This window comes from Peromyscus leucopus, chromosome 6 (genome assembly GCF_004664715.2).
Source record: "Peromyscus leucopus breed LL Stock chromosome 6, UCI_PerLeu_2.1, whole genome shotgun sequence".
NCBI classification, from domain to species: domain Eukaryota; kingdom Metazoa; phylum Chordata; class Mammalia; order Rodentia; family Cricetidae; genus Peromyscus; species Peromyscus leucopus.
This window is the reverse complement of record NC_051068.1, coordinates 112667428-112687024: the sequence shown is the minus strand read 5'-3', so window position 1 is coordinate 112687024 and position 19597 is coordinate 112667428. Positions and strand designations below refer to the sequence as shown.

The 19597-nt window shown below is 37.7% G+C and overlaps 1 protein-coding gene across 4 annotated transcripts in view; it reads left to right on the top strand.

The window, feature by feature from the left end:
- Window positions 1-19597, top strand: part of Bmpr1b (bone morphogenetic protein receptor type 1B) — a 238742-nt gene that overhangs the window by 200791 nt on the left and 18354 nt on the right. For 3 of the 4 annotated variants that reach the window (XM_028855394.2, XM_028855395.1, XM_028855396.1), the window contains 6 exons: window positions 1162-1264; window positions 1758-1860; window positions 8322-8418; window positions 9359-9497; window positions 17656-17848; window positions 18619-18916. In XM_028855394.2, the coding sequence (XP_028711227.1) occupies window positions 1162-1264; window positions 1758-1860; window positions 8322-8418; window positions 9359-9497; window positions 17656-17848; window positions 18619-18916 (933 nt within the window). The remainder of the gene's footprint in view (window positions 1-1161; window positions 1265-1757; window positions 1861-8321; window positions 8419-9358; window positions 9498-17655; window positions 17849-18618; window positions 18917-19597) is intronic. The other variant, XM_028855397.1, reaches the window with a different exon arrangement.

The window sequence follows — 19597 nt, the reverse complement described above, 5'->3', positions numbered from 1 at the left end:
CTATTTCTATTCAACCTTAAGTAGTCATATTTTCTAATCAAGTCAATTCTCCTGTGTGTAAAATAGGAATATTATTTTTTTCTAATTATTGGTAAGAAAATTAAATATCATTGAAGAATTGAATATTATTTTATCTAGAGAAACATTAAATTTTGTTATGTCAAACCTTTTCTTCCTATTGTCCATTCTTATCCATGTCCAACAGTGTTTGCTGCCATAATCAACTGTGCCCCCAGCCCAAAGCAGAGCACCAAGTTCCAAGCCTTCACTGCCTCCACTGTCAGGAGTAGCTGACCCCACTACTGCCTGGCTTCAACACCATGCCTTAGATGGGTATACTGCACTACACCCAATGAGAGAGCCAGCCCCTGCATTCACTGACATAGTTTCCAACATTGTCGTCCTCTTTCTCCTCCTCCTCCTCCTCCTCCTCCTCCTCCTCCTCCTCCTCTTCTTCTCTCTCTCTCTCTCTCTCTCACACACACACACACACACACACACACACACACACATACACACACACACCCTTAGTCTCCTCACATAAAGGATGAGGATAGTACTATTTTCCTCAGGTTGTCTGTCTGGAAAGATGATAGGGCCAAGGTAAGTTTGCTAAGAGTGCAAATGCTTTTTAATGGTAATCAATGACACATGGAAATTTTGATTTTTCTCTCTCCTGAGTTTATAAGTGAAGGGGGAAACCATATGTGTTGTGTGATATTTTGATTAGGTTCTGACAAATGGAGTCAGAGGGCAGAACTATCCACTAGCTAACTATAGAGGTTTGGAGGACTGTAGAGAGAGGGACAGGAAGTGGTAAGGCAGGCCTGAGACAAGATCTTTTGGTTGGAGGAACAGAGGTAAGAAGTCACTATTGGCTGCTCCCCTGCTTCTCTAATCTTTCAGGTTTTTACCCCGATATCTGTCTCCTAGTATTTATTGATAACACTAATTAGATTTGTATTTCACATATGTTTTTAATGATTGGTGCGTCCACTTTCATAGATTCAAATATTGAGATGTCCTCAACAGTTTGTAGTCTTAAAAAAAAAAAATCACTTTTTCCTGTTTGTGATGAAGCCAATAGTATTAGGTTCATTTTATTTTCCTAAGTTGTGTGTTGTTTTTTTCTCACTCTTGATGTACCTGTTTGGTCTTTAGCACAGATGGGTACTGCTTCACAATGATAGAAGAAGATGACTCTGGGACGCCTGTTGTCACCTCTGGATGTCTAGGACTAGAAGGGTCAGATTTTCAATGTCGCGTAAGGAAGATAACTTGAATTTACTTTGTAACCTACATTGACTAAATTTTCAAAAGTATTCAAGCAAAATAAAACAATCCTTTTGTTGTGGCTATCCCATGTTGAATAGTCTGTAAAATAGTTGAAAACTCTTACTAGCCAATTCTCTTTTCATTTTCAAACCATGTTTTCAAATGAGCTATTAACATCTTACTTAGCTTCTATATAGACCATCTTTAAATCCAGATTATCTTTTGTTTAAACTGAGACTAGGTTATTTTATTCAATGTATGCTGTTTACTACAAGTACAATAATATTTTATACTGAAACAGAAATGTTGTAATGGTACATGATAATTTGAAATAAATTTCATGATGGAAAGTAACATTTTTGATTTTGAGCAAAATTATTAGAACTTTAAATGTGTTCTCTAGTGACAATCCGTTAAATTTTAGATGATATGATATTGAAATTTAGAGGAAACCCATTAACAGTTTTTGCGTTCCATTTTAGGACACTCCCATCCCTCATCAAAGAAGATCAATCGAATGCTGCACGGAAAGGAATGAATGCAATAAAGACCTTCACCCTACTCTGCCTCCACTGAAGAACAGAGGTAAGGCAGGTGAAGAGGGGCTTTGGCTTACTGAGGACGAGCACTGGACTCTTTCTCCTTGACAAATTCATTGGTGCCATGGCTATTTTTGCCTTTAATTTGTCTCATTACCCACTGCTGGAGTAGAGGGCTGAGGCAAGCTGACATCATGAACGTCATTCAACAAATATGCAAACAAACCCAAATTATATACTTTCAATATCCACAGCATAGAGTATGCATTCCCTTTCAAAAAGGGAGGAATCAGGACATAGTAAAGCAAGACTAAACCCCAGCAGAACAAAAGCCACCAGGCTTCTCTTTCAAATGGCTTAGATGACTCTACCCCTCCAGCTTTGCAACATGCAGCATATCTCCCTTTCTTGGACTGGTTCTACACCCATATGCAACTCTTCTGGCAGGTATCCCACTGTTCTGGCATCTCCACTAGCCTGGAGTCTCCATGGAAACATAGGCGTCATCTTCACAGTTTTATGCATTGGCCTTTGCAGCCTCCTCACAGGGACTTTAACTCTGTTGTGATGCCTAGTCTTGGACACTCTCTGAAATTTTGGTGGAAGAGTCCATGGCATCCTCAATATTTATATCTTTCATGCATAGAAAAGAAGTAAAGTGTGGATGTGAAGTTTTGCTACCAGCTAAGGATGGAGCCTAATGTCCTTGGGCTATGTTTGTAGCAGATTTTGTATGCTGAGGCCATTGAAAATTATCCCTGGATATTTGCTTTTTTGGAGTAGGGAACCACTTGGGCTCTCTCCTTTCAGAAATTGGGCCTCTAACCTGGTAGAATCTTGTCTCCAGGGCACCTTTCCTGTTGTTACAGTGTAGCACAGGAGGGTTCTTGTCAATGGTGATGCTCTTAGGAATAGTGATAGACTCCTTTCAGCACATGGCTTGACTGAAATCTCAAGTTTTTTAGTACTTTTTTTTCTCCCCCAAACTGCACATTTTAAACTTTCTTTTGCCCTATTTGCTTTCTTTTTCTATTGTAGACATGCACAAATGTAATCAAGAATAACCATGCCACAGACTCCATGTTATGCTGCCTGAAATTTCCTCTGCCATAAAAATTAGCCTATTCTTTTAAATTCAGCCTCAAATAATTTCTCAGCACATGTGTAGAATGCAGCCGATTCTTTATCAAAATATCACATGAATGACCACTGGTCCAGTTGCCATTTGCATCCTTGTGACCCTCTGAAACTTCTGGAGATTTGTCTCCACTGTTTCATGTTACTCTCAACCTTCCTGTTTTCCAAGCATTCACAAGAATGGCCCACTAAGCCCTGCCCACAGCACTTTTCAGTCTAAAGTTCCAAAATCCTTCACATCTCTCTGAAAAACATCATGTCAGTTTCACCACTGAAACAAACCTACTTCTCTGTTACCAATTTCTGTGTTAGTTACTTTTCTGTTGTTGTATAGAATATCCTGACAAAAGGCAACTTTGCAGAGATATAGCTTGTTTTGGCTTCCAGAATACATAGAGTACATAGACAGTGGGACTGTGAGGCTGAACATAATAGGGCTAGTTCTGCATCAAATGACAGGGTAGCACAATAGCCTTAGAGATGTGACCCCTGAACAAGAGTCAAGGATGAACAGGAATTTACTAATTGGGTGAGACAAAATGTTAAATGAAAATGAAGATGACTAACGTATCCAGGTATTATACTAGGTGTTTCATTAACTAACTCATTTGAGTCTTACAACCCTATGAGGTGTTTGCAATGGACATTCCCATTTGAAGATGAAAAACTGCAGTATAAAAAGTGTAACAGGATTCAGTTTTGTTATGAAACGGGTGGCAATCCTTACTTGTCTCTCAGAGGGATCTCCACTTGCCTGCAGAATTTCAGTTGGTTCCACTGCCTGAGAAGTTGGAGGGACAGCGTAGGTAGAAATGGTCTATTCCAGAAGGGCCTCAGTCTGAAAGGGTTTCCTCCCAGGAATATTCATGTTAATATCCAAGTGCAGACAGTGACAGAGTAGCACAAGACTAATATCACCAACGGATACAGGTTTATTGATAAGAATCCATAGTTCATGAACCAAGAGAAGTAGGCAGCTGGTTTAACTGCAAAAGAGGGTTATTGTGGGAAAGAAAAGGAAAATACAGAATAATGCTAGCCTTAAATACAGTGCTGGATGGTAAAGAAAGACTTCCTTATGTCTTTGTGGTTTTATTCCTGTCATAAGTCAGAAATGTAATGAGTAATAAACACATGGCCAGCAGTTCACAGTGTAGTCTGAGCTCTGCATCTACATAAAAAGGCAAAGAGAAACAGTTTTAGCCAAATGATAGCATCAGCGTGAAAACATTCTGGGTTCGTGAGCTGGAAATTCATTGTGATCCTGTGGTTAGATTTAATTTTAGTGAAGGAATATTCTCTTTGGATTCCTAAAAATGCAGAGTTGTCCTTAAAATTGGAAATAGAATATAAGCTGTGTTTTCCAGTATAAGCAAAGATTCCAGTCTTTACATGTATATGTAGGACATAAAAGAAAGAAACTTAATACAGTTGTAGCCTATTTACTTTTAAGGACCTATCAATTATTTTTGACATTTTTTTAAGCAATGTGTTCCAAACAATGTATGTGCTAATTTTTACTCCTGTTTGTGATGGCTTTTTGGACAGTACTTCAGTGGTTCAAGCTTCTATACTCTTTTTTTATGGGACATTTATAACAATTCTGAACTGGATAATTTAAAAAAAAAAGCTACTTTCTGATGACTTCCATTTAGTCTCTTGAGATGCAGCCTACTTTCATTTATATTTGCAGGTAGTATATGGATCATAAGTGTTAAATACATATTTTAGATATCAGTAACTGTTATCAGATTTGTCAAGAAAAAGTGTAAAGATCTGTTGGTTAGAGTTTACAATAACTGATCCAAGAATTTTATGCAAAATTGCAAAGTAAGTTTATTTTCAACCGTTATTATCCCAATTCTTACAGTTATATAACTATTTATGAGACAGTATCCTTGTTCTTATTATTTGTAATAAGAACTCTGAATTATTTAAAGATGGATATCAACATTGTCCTGCAACCTCAAATGGCCTAAATTAATACAGGCACTCAAAATACATAATGGAAAAGCAATGTGAATGCAAATGTGTGTACATATGTATGCATCTGAGAACAGTTTTGTGTAAGGGGTTATCAGAGAGCAAGAGAATTATAACACACATGACAAAATGTAAGTAATGAGAATTATGAGTGAAGGACATATTGGAATTATTTTGTCCAAAGCTGAAATTATTTCAAAATAATTAAAACTATTATATTGATAATGAATTAGAAAATGTTTGGTCTTTTTAAAGGATATTTGATAGTATTATGAGAAGATTTATAATATCTGTCCTCTGAAGTAATAGTTTGACATCTAAGAATAGTAGATACTGTCATAATCAAAGATGTGTGTCTATTTGTTACATAATTGTATATGTTATAGAAAATCTGCATTATAACAAAATTTCTTAATGTCACAACAGAAGGTTGGTTTCTAATTAGGATGTTTCTATGTAACGTACTGTGTCATCTTTGAAAACAACTTGTGGGAAATGTTCCCAATATTATAAACAAAAATAGTTTAACCAGCATAGTGGGAGTATTGTAATCTTAGCCCTTGGGAGGCTAAAGCAGAAAGATTTGAAGTTTGAGCTAGCCCGGGTTATATAGCAATGCTTTCTCCATAAAATAAAGAGAAAAGAATCCAATTACAAGATGATGCCATATCCTTTGTGAAATACTCTTGGTTAACATTTTTGTTCTTTGAAATGAAACTGTAATGGTACATATGCAGCTCCTGTTAGTAATTTGTTAAGTATGTAATGATTTCATCTATTTTAGTCAATTGGTCTTTTAATTTTTTTCATGGAGCATCTACTACTTGTTAAGGATGTAATGATTTCATCTATTTTAGTCAATTGGTCCTTTAACTTTTTTCATGGAGCATATACTACTTTTTATTGCAAAAATCACATTTGGAGTGAGAGAAAGTCTCTTGCCAAACTTTGAATATGTCTATTTATATATGGGTACAGCTGGGAAAACATCTTCTTGTACTGGTCCAAGTCATCCCTTAGAGTCCTACCTTTTCAGCTATGTAGCAGTCATCACTTTTCTCAGGGACCGGTTGTACCTTTCCTAAAGCTGCTAATTATGTTACTGTACTACTGGGCTTAGTTTCAACTCATTTTTGTTTAAATACCCTGAGCCACCTGAATAAAAATCACCTGGGATGTTCGGTCACAAAAAGGTATTTTGAATAAATATTTCTGGGCTTGATGTCAGTAAACACACGTTGATATCTTAAGACATTCACTTGATGTTTGAGAAAGCTTGCTTTAAGCAAATCTGATTTGTCAAGAACTTGAGCTGATACGAAATGAGCAATATTTAATGATCCATAGCTTAAGAGCACTGAACAGTCTTTAAATCGGACATTTCCATTTTAATGTTTTATTCCATTTTGAAAAATTAAGTTATATTTGTTAAAGGGCATAATTAATATAATATACAATATAATGTACAAATTAATATAATTGTACAATATAATTAATATAATGTACAACATTTGAGGAGCCCTTATGCTTTGCATTCATCAGAAAGCAGCTTTGGTTATAATGAATATAGATTTGTTTTTGTTTCCTATCCAAAGAATATTCCAGATGCTAGATGAGAAGCGCTTACAAACCTGACTCTGGGATCACATGAGCTCCTGCTTGGCTGTTAGGCTCAGGGACCCATTTGCTCCTCATATTCCTCTTGTGGGTTTATTCTGTGTCAGGTCAGTTCCTTCCATAGAGGAGACTCATGTTGTTGAGATATACATCTAGCTGAGTGGATTCATCATAGCTAGTCACACAGTTTTGAGTACATGCCAGAGTCTAGCTCTGGATGAGGGCAGAGTCTGAAGATGGGTGGGTGCAAGAGCAGCAATGGAGGAATCAGACATGGAATACTTCTTAGTTTCATTTTAGGAGAGATGGACAGAGGAAGCATACGGGAGTCATCCCCAGTGGAACAGGTCCCAGCAGAGGTTGTAAGGAGTCAGCAGGGGAAGGAAGTGAGTCAGGCCATGGTGGTCGGGAGACTCTTGCAGCCTGACTAACTAGCAACCAGAGTGTTTATTTATTTATACAGAATTTAGTAAGCAGGAATACATTAATGATATTCCAAAACATAGAACCATAATCATTTTTGGTTTTGGACATATGTTTCAGTTCATTTTTAGTCATCATTAATAAACTATGACAGAACAGTTACCATTTCCAATAATTTTTCCTCAAGTTTTGACAACATTAATTAACAGAGTTATCATTCTTACTCATTAACCCTATAACCCACTTTTTAAGAATCCAAAGGCATATGACATCCTGTACTTAGGCTGGTAGCTTTGGTTACTTCAAGGACGCTAGACCAAAACAAAATCTTCAAGCTTCTACAGGCACATTGCTATGTCCCAAGTAGTGTATTATTAACTCTTAATACTATTATTATTAATAACTCTTGGTCAGAGTGCCCAAGAAAAAATCCTCAGGCCAAAACTGCTACACTTATTATTCAAATTCTGGGATAACACAATGTTTATATCTTTATAACATTTGTCTATATGTCTAATCCTGGCAATCTGTTGTTAAGGAACAACATATGACCAAGGGGTCATATGACATTACTGTGACTCTGTATGTGCTAACTTTCTAAGAGAGGGAGGTCCTGACATCTCATACTTTTATCATCTTTGCACTCCATACTTTTATCAATATGCCTCTATGTAGGGCAGAATTGTATGCCATGGATTTGTCTCGTTGTACAGTGGGAAGAGGCTTTTAATTTGAACTGTGGCCAATTCCTCTAGCCTACCAAATCTTATTGACCTTTTAAAGTTTACCTTGTTTTGAATAACTTATTCCTGTGTAAGTACAGGGACAGGTGTTTCAAGAATGTTTCATAGCCTCATGAAGAGACCTCTGGCTTCTTTATGTGTCACAACCATCAAGGTGTAAGGAAGACCTTCAAGTAGATAAGGATATTTTCCTAAAAACCGGGGAAAAGTATGTTCAGGACTTTCCTGGGGAAACTTAAAAGCAGCATTCCTGGGAGAAGGAATAAATGATTCATAAGGAATTTTCCATCAATCCAACATCCCCAAATTGTACAAATATTAAAAGTGCCTCAAGTATACAACAGGCGAAGATGAAAACCAAAGGAGGAATGGCGGCCACCCGGCCACTCAGCTCTGCTAGATCTTCGGCAAGCAGCTGTGCTGGTGCTATGACTTCTGCCATTCCATTCAGATATGACTATGTCAAGTATATCTGTGTGCTTTCTCATAGCATATTAAAGGTTTTTTTCCTGTATTTTGCTTATCATGTTTTAATCCAACTTTGGGGAAAGAGTTGATCCCTTTTGAGTAAAAATATGTGCTGTTTTGTGGCTTTCTTTTTCAGATTTTGTTGATGGACCTATTCACCACAAGGCCTTACTTATATCTGTGACTGTCTGTAGTTTACTATTGGTCCTCATTATTTTGTTCTGTTACTTCAGGTAAGTATTAGACAGATACATGGAGTTTCACCTGCATAATGAGATCCTTACATGAGTGTTTTTTCCTGCTGTTGCCTGTTGGGTTTTGCATCATGGCCTTCTTTGTCCTAGATTGTAGGTTTATCTGAAAATGTCTATTACCATTAACAAAGACTTATCCGAGTGAAGCTATAAATAGATGCTGTCTCATTTCTGTTTCAGACACCACAACCACTCAGATAAATTTTTCATCCCTAAGGAAACATGGATAAATGGAAAATTTAGTGACTAGTTATGACTTGGGTTTAATTCTAAGCAAAGAAGAAACCATATGGGAGTCTGAGTGCTTTTAGTAATTCCTTATTTCCTGACGAAAAAATTCCTCTAGTATTATAACATTTATAGAGCAAACATTAAAATAAACTAAGTTTAGTTATATAAAAGTTTTTTAGTCAAGAACTTATTTTCTACTTTGTGAAATATAAAGGTTTAAATGTCCATATCATTTGAGAATCCTAATATTCAACCATAACATTTTATAAGTTCATAAATTAGTTGATTAAAATAAATTTTTGAAGACATTACAATAGCATGTTTTAAAGTTTAACTTCATGTCATGGTTATTGTATTGTCTTGTACATTTTTGTATGTGAAAGAGTCTCCTTACATACTTTTATAAATGAAAAAACTTGTATATTTAATTACCTAGAGAACATAAAGGAAATGTTTCTTGGAAACAGATATTGGAGCTACTTGGAAATACTAACAGAATGTAGTCTGCTTGTATAGTAATTGACAGACATAGAAAAGAAAACCTATACATGATTGAATGAAAAACATTCCAAGGGTAGCAAATAGCATTTGATCTTATGTTTATTGCTAAATTCCATGATTGTCTGTGATGTTTTATATCTGTCATTGCATTTAAGTTTTTAATACTATCTCCCTCGTCCATGCTTAGGTATAAAAGACAAGAAGCCAGGCCTCGGTACAGCATTGGGTTAGAGCAAGATGAGACATACATTCCTCCTGGAGAGTCCCTGAGAGACTTGATCGAGCAGTCTCAGAGCTCAGGAAGTGGATCAGGTCTCCCTCTGCTGGTAGGAGAAGAATATAACACGAATTCCAAGGAAATGTGTTCTGAGGGGAATGTCTGTCTGCTTCACCTTTCTTACAGAGTAGTAGACAAGAAGGCTCTGTGCCCTTGGGTGTCAGATCTTAGCTGTGGGGCTTCCTGATAACATTTGACATACAGACAGTGAGCTTATTGTTCTTTAATATGTGTCTGGTTAAAGCCAGACCCTCAGACATCCTGATGAAGAATGAGTTAGAAACATTAAATGTTTTTGGTGAGGATAGCCTTACTGTACTTTGACCTGGCTATTGAAGGCAAAAGTATTACCCCCGACATCTGCAAAGAAGGAAAGCTGCATTTCAGCTGCAGGCTGAGGTTTCAGGCTGAGGTCTGTGTCATCCATTCAGGAGAGGTTGAATTTCTGATAGTAGGGACTGTCAACTTCAACAAGAACATATCCAAATCCAACATACCCATTAAAAAATCCAGGTCACTTTCTTGGCTAAGAAAAGTGTTTGATTCTTCTATAGACCACAGAGGAAGCCTTATTATTTTAGAGAGAGGTGGGGCATATATGAACATGTGTGGGTGCACACATGTCATGGTGTTCAAGTTCTGAGTGGAAGTCAGAGTCCACTTGTAGGAACTGGTTCCTCACTATTGGGTTATGGAGGATTGAACTCAGTCTCAGTGGCAAGCCCCTTCACTCACTGAGCCATCTTGCTGGCCCCTTAGAGACTGGAGATTGACTGTCTGACTTCAGGCTCTGATTCTGATTTGCATGTCTTCTGGACTTGTTTTGTTTCATCTGACCATCTTGGATTTACCTTCATAGTTCAGTTTTGAGATCAAACAGAGAACAACCTCTGCATGTGCAGCCATGTTAGTCACGATAAGCAGAATGATAGTACTTAGGACTTTAAACATTGCCCAGGTTCTGTTTTTTATTTTTATGATTTAATTCACGAGTAGCAATTCTAACTGCAGTATTTGTAACTCTTTAGTGTAGTATTCTTTTTTTTTTTTTTTTAAGTACAAATAGTGAAACCCACTGGTACGAATGACTTAGATGCTTCTTCAACTAACATTTACTTCACATATTAAGAATGTCAGTAACATGGATTCTAGAGGCTCACAGTCTGAATTGGAATTTGGCTTCTCCATATACTAACTAATTGACTTAACTGGGTCTATATCCCTAAATTATCCCTCTTGGAAATGTTACTGATTTGAGCTTAGTTTTTCCTAAGAAAGTTTTTCCTATGAAGCTGTTGTTGCCTTTCTATATTCTTTGAATGCTGCTTTTAATCTTGGCCCAGATGCAATAACACCTCCCACCGTCTGCAGATCTTCTTTTCTCAGCTTCATATGAAGAGTTTTTAAACTCCACCTGACTCCTGATCTTTCTTCCTGCTCCCCTGCCTGCAGCCCTAGCTCCAGCATTGCCTCTGAGCAGCTCTCCTCCAAATAAAACACATGTCTCTATGTTTGCAAATGCAATCACTTTGTGGAACATTCTTCTAGTTTATGGCTCAAGGCCTCCTTCATTTTACCTCTCAGCACGTCTCAGTTATCTCAGCCTAGAGTCCAGGTATCCTTCGTCATGACATTGTCCTTTTACTAATAATGTTGCAGTTTAAATGATGTACCTTACTTGGGAGTGGGATATACTCCTTTGTATTCACTTCCTATCCTTCCCAGAGTCTCTCCAACCCATTAAACACGATGCTCAGTCATTTGATGTAAAAAGCTTTCAGCTCTAGAGTTTTACCATCCGCAGGGACCTTGTTTATATATCCCAGCCCATCACCAATGTTTGGCTTCTCTCTCTCTATCTGCTTCTTATTGCTGCAGTAAAATACTGGAGAAAAACAAATTCAAGGAAGAATTCTTAATTTTTGTTTATTTTTTTCATACTCTATGTTTTGATTATGTTTTCCCCTCTCCAACTCCTCCCAGATTCTCCCTACTTTCTTACCCACCCAACTTCATGTTCTCTCTTGTTCTTGTTCTCTCTTGAAACAGAAAACAAAACAAAAAAGAACAAAACAAAAAACTAATACTACAAAATACCCAAACAAAGCAAAATCCCATAAAAAAATTTATGGACTATGTTTTGTTGTTGTTGTTGTTGTTGTTGGACAATAACTCTTAGGCCTGGGATTTGCCCTGGAGTATGGTTGATATACCCAGTGACATTCCATTGGAGAAAACTGATTTTTCCTTTGTCAGTAGGTATCAATTGCAAATAGTTTCTTGGTTAGGGATGTGACCCTGTATCCACTTCCTATTCTTTTTTTTTTTTTTTTTTTTTTTTTTTTGATTTTTTCGGACAGGTTTTCTGTGTAGCTTTGCGCCTTTCTGAACTCACTTGGTAGCCAGGCTGGCCTTGAACTCACAGAGATCGCTGGTCTGCTCGAGTGCTGGGATTAAAGGCGTGCGCCACCCCACTTCCTATTCTTAGTGCTAGGATTTTGTCTGGCTGGAATTTATGCATGCTGCTATTGTTTCTGTGACTTTATATGTTGTGCTGAAGACACTGTTTCTTTGAAGTAATTCACCACTTTTGGCTCTTACAATCTTTCTGCCTCCTTTTCCACATAGATCTCTCAGCCCTGAGTAACGGGGTTTGATGAAGATATTCCATTTAAGACTGAGTGCTCCAAAGTCTCTCACTTTGCATATTGTCCAGTTGTGGCTCTCTGTGTTAATTCCCATCTACTTCAAGAAGAAACTTCTCTGAGGAGAGTGGAGTGACATAGTTATTTATGGGCATAGAAATATGTCATTAGGAGTAATTTGTTAATTTTCCTCTGGTGGAATAATAATAGTAGGCTTTCCCCTAGGCCCATGCCTTACCTAGCTTGAGATCCTTGGCCACTTCAGTAGTGGCCAGTGTGGATTCAGTCTCATGGAATGGGCCTTAAACTCCATCAGAAAGTTGTTGGTGACTCCCATAACATTGCCACCATTGCACCAGCATATCTTGTAGGCAGGTCACTGCTGTAGCCGACAGGGTTTGTAGCTAGTAATTACTGATGATTGCCTTTTGTAGCATTAATCTTAAAAGTTCTTATTAATAAAATCAAACCTGAGGCCAGTTATTGGTGTGAACACTGGAAGATCAGAGAGCCAGAACAAGCCACAGCTACCTCACCTCGACGGATCCTCAGCTGTTCTTGCTTCCTCAGACTGGAGGCCTCTGAGTCCTCATCCAGAATGGGTCTCAGCTAAATTGCTGCTCAAAAGCCTGAATGCTTAACCAGGCCAAATGCTTCTCGTTTCTGGTCTTCATGCCTTATATATCTTTCCTTTCTACCATCACTCCCTGGGATTAAAGGCTCACTTTCTGAGATTAAAGGTGTGAGTCACTGTGCTTGGCTGTATCCTTGAACAGATGGATTTTTGCCTCTGGAATGCTAGGATTAAAGGCATGTGCTACCACTGCCTATCCTCATGTTTAATATTGTGGCTGTTCTGTCTCTGACCCCAGACAAGTTTATTAGGGTTCACAATATTTTGGGGAACACAATACCACCACAGCCTTTCTCTTCTGATGGTGTCCTAGAATGGTTAATAGTATTGCTTTTCTTGCTAGATTGGCTGGGTTGTCTAATCCAGAGATTATCCTTTATAAATGTGTTCCTGTTAACTATTTGTAGTAGCCACATTAGATAAAAAGCCATGTGATCACTATGATGGAGATATAGTCTAAGAAATGCATCTCTAGTCAATTTTATTGCCATGTAAACATAAAGGCTTATTTTTACACAAAGTACTATAGTTCTGTTACCACTAGGGAATTTAATCTTATAATACCATCATTGTTTATACAGATCATGGTTGATCAAAAAACAAACAAACAACTATGTACCACTTGACTGGACTAGAAATATATCCTTGCATTAATTTAGGGATATAGACCCAGTTAAGTCAATTAGTTAGTATATGGAGAAGCCAAATTCCAATTCAGACTGTGAGCCTCTAGAATCCATGTTACTGACATTCTTAATATGTGAAGTAAATGTTAGTTGAATAAGGAAATACATGTGGATAGCATCATAGAAAAGAGGCTCCCGGGAGATGGAGATCCATAAAGAAGTCATATAGTCTAAGCATCATGGCTAAAATATCTAGTCTTAAGATGTGAGCTTGAGATAAACATTGGCAGCAGAACAGAGTGGTAGTGGTGTTGTTAAGGGAATGGTGCTCATACCTTACAACTGATTGGTTACTTATTTTCTTAACACAGTGGGAAATTTTTATGTTTCATCTATGTACATATACGTGGACATAGTATTTTCCAAGTTACTTTTGGAGACCTCTCTTTCTATTTCTTCTCTTTTCTCTTTTCTTTTCTTTTCTTTTTTTTTTTTTTTTTTTTTTTTGAGACAGGGTTTTCTGTGTAGCTTTGCACTTTCCTACTTGTAGCCAGACTGCTCGAACTCAAGAGATTGCCTGCTCTGCTCCAAATGCTATTAAGCGTGCCCCACGCCCTTTTCTTCTCTTTTCAAAAAGAAGTGATATAATAGAACTATTTGAAGAATTAAGATATAATATGATTTTCTTCTCTGTGTAGTATATATACACATTTACTATATAACATTTGGAGTATTTTACATGTCTATATATGGTATATGTTATTTAATAAAATATTACTATTTATGTCCTATTAGTTGACATTATACAGAAATGCAAGGCAGTTTCTTTTTTTCCCTAAACAGTAACCCAGCTTTTATTTATTTATTTGTTTGTTTATTTATTTGTTTATTCATTCATTCATTCATTCATTCATTCTTGTTTTATATACATTTGTGTTTTTGCCTTCACATATGTGTCTGTGTGAGGGTGTTGGATCCCCTGGAACTGGAGTCACAGACAGTTGTGACCTACCATGTGGGTGTTGGGAATCGAACCTAGTCCTCTGGAAGGGCGATCAGTGCTCTTAACCTCTGAGCCATCTCTCCATCCCTTGGAGGGAGAGGTGTCTCCCATCCAAGCACTAACCAGGCCCAACCCTGCTTAGCTTCCAAGATCAGACAAGACTGGGCGCTTTCAGGGTTGTATGGCTGTAGAAGCAAGGTGGTTTCTTTACTCAACATTAAACTCTTAAATTTGTATTTATTTTAATTTTATGTGCAAGCACAGGCTCTCATGTGCTACATGCTTATGTACTATGGCAGATATGAAGTGGTCAGAGGACAACTGTCAGGAATAAATGCTTTCCTGTTGTCTCACTGGATCTAGGAATAGAACTCAGATCATTATTCCTGGGCACAGGAGCTTCCAACTACTGAGCCATCTTGCCAGCTCAATATTAAAGCTCTTGAATGAAGCCTAGTAAAAAGTCTTTCCCATATGCATTAGTTCAGCCTAACTAAACCAAATATATGTGTATATTTGTGTTTGTTCACACACACATGTTTGCGTGTGTTGCTAACTCAGTGATAGAGAATATCGAATGCTGGTTTATAACAACTTGTTTTCTTTTCTTCATGTGTGTACACAGATGTCTAACCATAAAATGAAATAATGAAATGACAATATTGGAATAGTGATGTGTGTGTGTGTGTGTGTGTGTGTGTGTGTGTGTGTGTGTGTGTATAATTTATAGCCAGTGCACATGATATAATTCTCTTTCTAGAATCACAATTACAATAATTAAATATTCCAGACATATGTTGGTCATTTTTCTATGGCAGGTAGCCGAGATAGCCAGCTAATGTAGAAAAAAGCTTTGTTTGGGTTTGCAAGGTTAGAGGTTTGTCTGTCATTGCTTGTTCTCTTTCTTTGGGTTTATGAATGCCCACTGAGGTGAAAGTTCCTGGCAGAGCAGAACTGTTCATCTCATGGCAAGGAAGTGAAACTAGAAATTGAGAGTCCTATAATTCTCTTTGTGGACACATTCCCTGTGACCTACAGAGCTCCTCTGAGATAGACCCCATGTCTTAATGTTCCCACTTGCTCATACTTGAACCAAGCTGGAGACCAAACATTGAGCACTCAGACCTTTGAATGACCCTTCAGTTAGAAATTATAGGAAATTCTTGTAAATTTTAGCTGCACACTCAACTTTTTAAAAAATTGTGCATATGATTTAGATTGGAAATTTATGTGCAGAAAGAGAAGAAACATTGGTGAAATCAAAGACTGAAAATCAGTTTTTAAATTTTAAAGACATGTTCAGGTTCTTTGATGATATAATCCTAAAATGTGAGTAAAATTCCATTTCCAAGTCTAAGTTAATGACTGAGTGTCTTGGAGGTCCATTTTTTTGTCCCCCTGACATTGCCGCTGCTGCCAATGTGTTCACTAGAGAAGACCACTCATTGCTAGAAAAGAAACAGAGCTGTTTGTTAGGCAGGATTCCATAGACTCACAGAGCAATGCTTATGCATCTGTAAAGTGAATATGCTTTGGTAACTATGGTAGGTTTCCCTCCAAGTGGATAACTAAGTGCTTCGCAGCTGCCTCTCAGCTGCTTAGTGCTCTCGTGATGCTTCTCTCATCTTGTCAGGAGTAGTGGACATATAGTCTACCAAAGGTTGTCTCATCCCGAATGCCTAACTCTGTGAGAGGAGTGCTACTTTACACATCTGCTTGTTTGCTTATTTCTACCTCACTTTGTGCTTCCTAGACCAGTAGTAATTCTTTAATTTTTAAAACTTTAACTTTATAAAAAAAAAATACCCTTTTGCAACAGGATTTCATTCTGTTATCAGTGTCACTAACAGTTCTAAGAATGAACTTGGGGCCTCTTCAGTAGATTTTATCACCCATCATGGAAACCACAGAAGAATCCTACTTAAGGAATCTGCAGAATAATATCCGTATCCTAATTCTTAGAATCTGTTATGCAGGAGAGATTTAGGCTGCTAGCCCATGGACTAGGCAGTGAGAGAATTCTAGATTATGTGGATTGATTATCACAAATGAATGATCTTAGAAATTACAGAAACAGAAAGGAAAGCGTTAAGCTTTTACCTGATGTATCACTACAAAGAGGGCTTTGTATTTATTATGGTAGGATTTTGCTAGTATCATGTGCTAGTGTCCTTGTTTATTTATTTGAGACAGATTTTCCTCTGTAGATCATGCTGCCTGTCAATTCCCAGTTTACCCACTTGTCCTCCTGAGTCCTGAGATTATGGGTGTGTGCCCCCAGTCCTGGCTGTTAATTCTACTTTCAAGATTATGTAACTTGCCTCAAATAGTTACTCCTTACAGACAGGAAACCATTGATAAAGTACAGATGGTGTAAATACCATGAAGACAGAGTCATTTAATTTCCATGCTGCTTCACTCAATGTTTCCCCCTTTGTTTTTATGAATTTTGTAATTCTTCAGCTCTGTTTTATAGAGTATTAAATAAGCCTTCTCTCCAGCATATTAGCCTGCTTTTGCCAGTTCTTCTGTATGGACTACTATTTTGTGTCTCTGGTCTGCATTTTTTTCACTGAAACAAATGCCTCTTTCACTTCAGATGTACAGTTTTCGCCTATCTCACCTTGCTTGCCTAGTCTTCATTTAGTTTCTTAAACATTTTCTACAGCTACTTGGCACTTTGTAACTAAAAATTCCACTGTGTAACCTAAAGGGGTTCAAGCCTGCCAGGCTGGGAGTGCTCAGTCTCATTTACAGTGGCATTTTCTTTTTGTTTTGTTTCTTATGAGCTCTCCTTTCCCCTTTATCCCCTCATTTTGTTTTTATTTTGTTGTTTGTTTGGATTCCTCTGCTCTTCTCCATTTTTGGAATTTTGATAAATTTCCTTTTGCATCCAATATTTTTTGTCTTATTTAACAGATTCATGATTTGTTATATGGTGGCAAGAATTCCTTCAGGGTATTTAATCAATTATAACAGTAGAACACTTTGTTCTGTTGGGTATAAGTTACTGTGAAACCATTTGTCTTTTTTCTCTATGAAAATTGCAGTAGGTAGAATGGAACATGTACTGATTTGGTAGCAGTATTTGATGATTTAAAATTGGCAACCATCCATCTGAAATACACTTAAAAGAGAACAGCACAAATTAATAAATACAAATAACTCATGTGTATAAATAATAATATTGACTACATATTTTTACATGCAGTCATTGCCCCCACCCTCCCCCTGGAGAAAAACTTAGACATATCTGCAGTGCCATAAATATACTAAGAACATGTTTTGGGTTTTGCCAGGTCCAAAGGACAATAGCTAAGCAAATTCAGATGGTGAAGCAAATTGGAAAAGGTCGCTATGGGGAAGTGTGGATGGGAAAGTGGCGTGGAGAAAAGGTAGCCGTGAAAGTGTTCTTCACCACCGAGGAAGCCAGCTGGTTCCGAGAGACAGAGATCTATCAGACGGTCCTGATGAGGCATGAAAACATTCTGGGTGAGTCACAGTCTACACATCGATAGTTGGGGTTTTGTCACATTCTTCTGTTTTCCCTCCACATCTGCATATGAACTCATCTGTCTAGACCTGTTATGAAACTTACAGACACTCTTTTTGGCATGAGTCCAGAGCCCATAAGCTTCTGACAAAGGATGTCACGGGAAGCATGACTGTGGTGCTTCTGTGCATGGGTGGTGGGCTGGAAATGCAATACTCACCAGTGATATTTTTTTTTCCTTCAGAAACAGGAAGTACAAATGAAATACTAGAATTTCTTAAGTTTTTTTTTTTTAAATGAATTTGAAGGACCACATTTGGGTTTAAATATTGTGAAAAGTTATAGGCATTTTTATTTGCAGAGTTTATATGTAGTAAGAGTTTATGTTCAGAATTGATTTTATTTTCCTTTCCTTGGGCTAGACGTGATCTGCCTGGGTCATTTGAATAGGAAAGGACCCAGTCAGTGAAGTAGAAGGCCTGACTCAAGCATTTTATATAACATGCCTTGCTTGTTATTATAATACCATAAAGGGATTCAGTACCACTGATTAGAGAGTGGCTTCAGATCCAAACTCTTGTTTTTTTCTTTCTCCCTCTGATTTTGATTACCCCTGCTTGGTATTAGTAATTTAACACTCTCATAGGCATAGTCAGAAAACTGAGCAAGATGTTAAACCAAAGAATATGGAGAGAGAATATTTGAGCATATGAAGCATTGCTCATTCTGTCCAGGAAACATCTAATCCTTTTTACTGTTTGTCTTTTAGGGTTTATTGCTGCAGATATTAAAGGGACTGGGTCTTGGACTCAGTTATACCTCATCACAGACTATCATGAAAATGGTTCTCTTTATGACTATCTGAAATCCACCACCCTAGATGCAAAGTCTATGCTGAAGTTAGCCTACTCTTCCGTCAGTGGCCTATGCCACTTACACACGGAAATCTTCAGTACTCAAGGCAAACCAGCAATCGCCCATCGAGACTTGAAAAGTAAGAACATCCTGGTGAAGAAAAACGGGACTTGCTGCATAGCAGACCTGGGCTTGGCTGTCAAGTTCATCAGGTTAGCATCCAAGTCATCAGATGCCCACTTTAAGATGCTTTCTGAGTGTTCTAGTTACTTTCTATACCTCTGTCCTAGGATAACTCAGTGGTTGAGGCATAACATAGACTTCAACTCTTTTAGAGATAAAAATGTTACCATTTTCTTGGTAGCATGGTGTGTTTGGGTCAGTCCCATAAGAAAGAAGGCTGAGAAAGCCATGGGGAGCAAGCCAGTAAGCAGCTCTCCTCCATGACTTCTGCTTCAGTCACTGCCTTCAGGTTCCAGCCTTGACTTCCTGCCCTGACTTTTCTGAATGGCCTTATAAGCTGTAAGGTGAAACAAACCCTTCCCTCTTCGAGTTGCTTTCAATAGAGACCCTAACTAAGATGATGCTTGAGAAACTGCAGCCAGAGTTCTGCATAACATTTGTAAATAAGGGTAGATTTCAGGAAGAACCGGTAGCTATGTGGTGGGAAAAGCCATGCTTTACTTGTGTGTACTGTAAGGATAGCTTCATAAATGTTTGTGAGGAGTGCTATTAACCATAATAGTTAACTAGTAACTATTAAGGAACAAAGCACTATTATAATGTAGCTTAAATAGAGAACATAGCACCTGGACACACATACCCAGACTTGCTGGTGGTGGTATGCAGACCCTGCAGGCCTCTTGGTACATTGATAGCCCCTATAGAGTAGA